Genomic DNA, 2,169 nt, shown 5'->3' with positions numbered 1-2,169 from the left:
GTTTTCTGTTGTATCCTGCATGTTCCTAACCTGTCCGGTAAACCTGTAGGATGAATTAACTAAGTTTTTTGAAACTTCAAGGCACTGTGCAATTCGTAACGACTCATCAATATTTCTTGGTTCCCTTTCTCTAACTTTCAGTTCTAAATCAGCGTCATTAAGAGCAAATAAAAAAAATTTCTTGTTAAATGTTCCGCCAATTTTGACTGTTCGCCCGGGTAAGCTAACGACATTAATTTTTTTACCGTTTGTGATAATTCACGAAGCGACTCACCTGGTTTGCGTCGAAGAGTCTGCAACTCATGTCTATACGACTCTTCGTGACCACTCGTTCCATAACGGTTTTCTAACTTTGTTACTAATTCTTGATAACCTAGTCCCGCTAAGTCCCAAAAAACTTCAGCAGCTTCACCTGTCAACGAACATGACAGATACGCTTCCATGTCATCCATACTCCATTGGTTATACATAGCACATATCTCGAACTTCTTAAGAAAAGTTTTGAGACACCCAGTGCTATCAAACTTGTCTGGTTTTAACAGCTCGTGATGTCGGACCAACCTGTGATGTTTGGTATTTACACTCGGCTGACAATGCAGTGATTCCCCGTGGTTGTCAAACAAAGGACTGTGTTCGACTTCTTCATCCTCTTGAACCATTCTGCACTTATTCCTAGAATTTGAAACATTATTACGTTTACGAATAACAGAGAGCCTTTGTGCTGGCGTAGGCTTATAAACTGGTAAAACTTGTTCTGGCGCGAATTCCGCAGACTTGAAACTAAACTGAAAATTTTTTGTGCGTCGTCAAACCCATTACCTGAAAATCTTGGAGAAGTTTTACAAACAACTGCCTCCGGTACTGACTGTTGACCAACCTGATACTTAAAATCTAAAATATTTTCGGTAGAACCAACCCTGTCACCTAAAAAAGTTGGGAAGGTTTCGTTACGGCTCCTGTCGTGCCTGTCACCTAAAAATTTGGAATTAGGAATTTCACTGCGGTCACTGCCATACCTGTCACCTAAAAGTTTGGGAGAAACAATTTTAATTTTATCTGTGATTTACTCGTCACCTAAAAATTGACAAGGGTAATCACCTTGACTCCTGCTATACCTGTCACTTAAAACTTTTGAAGAAGAAGCCTCACGTTGGGCGCCAATTGTGAACTTTTGCCGCGCGGCGAAATTTTTCCTTTGCTCGAATATCAACAGCCGCCGCCGCCGCCAGCCTAGGCAGTCTTGCTTCTGGCCGGGACTCGCCTCTTTACAACTTTTTATTTCCGGGTCGGAAAATACGGGCCGGCGGAAGTATTATCGCGCCCTGCTTGCTGGTCGGTTAATCCGGCCCTATTGACCGCTAGCAAGTCTTCTTCAAACATGTTTTAGTTTTTAAAAGTGACAAACCAAGCCTAACCGAAATAATTCTATTAATGAACCAAAAATAAAAGAAACAAAATAATATTCTTTAAAGCAAACAAAATAATATTCTTTAAAGCAAACAAAATAATACTCTTTAAAACAAATGTTTCTAAAGTCAACTAAATTAAATGTTCTAAATAAACGAAAAAAAATATTTTTACCAGCCGTAACAAATGAAATCCCAAAACAAGAAACAACCGTCCGACCAATACAACCACGATAAAACCAAAGACTAATTCACAACGCTATTCCAAAACACCAAATTATAACACTAACTTTCCTTTTTTTCTACAATTGTTCAAAAGGTTTATATACTAAAAAAATTCTAAACAAACTGAGAAATATTCATTCTCAACCATACTCACCATATATGCGCCATACCAACATTCAACCAACCTGCATACAAAACCAATTCATACGACATTCGACCAGACTGCTCACCTGACCACAACATGCGCGCCAACATACACACTTGCGCCATTCATTCCACATGCGCGCTAAAAAAACCTCACAATATGTTTAATAAAAAACTTTAAAACAATAATACGAAAAACATAAGAACATCAATCGCGGCAAAAAACAACTAAAACAACAGCTGTTACAACAAGAGCAACAGCAACAATATCATAAACCGCAGAAATTTATAAGCAACAACATCAACAACAACAGAAACAACAACAACAGAAACTTATTAACAACAACAACTTATGAACAACAACAACAAAAACATCTACTATAGCAGCAGCAAC

General features: G+C 38.3%; 1 protein-coding gene across 1 annotated transcript; it reads right to left on the bottom strand.

Moving 5' to 3' along the window:
• Positions 1–143: 143 nt before the first annotated feature.
• HELRODRAFT_179480 (hypothetical protein) lies at positions 144–1,901 on the bottom strand (the record flags this gene model as incomplete). Its single annotated transcript, XM_009028311.1, has 3 exons — positions 144–785; positions 878–1,023; positions 1,817–1,901. The coding sequence occupies 3 exons, from the start codon at positions 1,899–1,901 to the stop codon at positions 144–146; spliced, it is 873 nt and encodes a 290-aa protein (XP_009026559.1).
• Between the last annotated feature and the right edge of the window lie 268 nt (positions 1,902–2,169).

Source organism: Helobdella robusta (assembly GCF_000326865.2).
Source record: "Helobdella robusta unplaced genomic scaffold HELROscaffold_54, whole genome shotgun sequence".
Taxonomy (NCBI): Eukaryota; Metazoa; Annelida; class Clitellata; order Rhynchobdellida; family Glossiphoniidae; genus Helobdella; species Helobdella robusta.
This window is presented reverse-complemented; position numbering and strand designations above follow the sequence as displayed.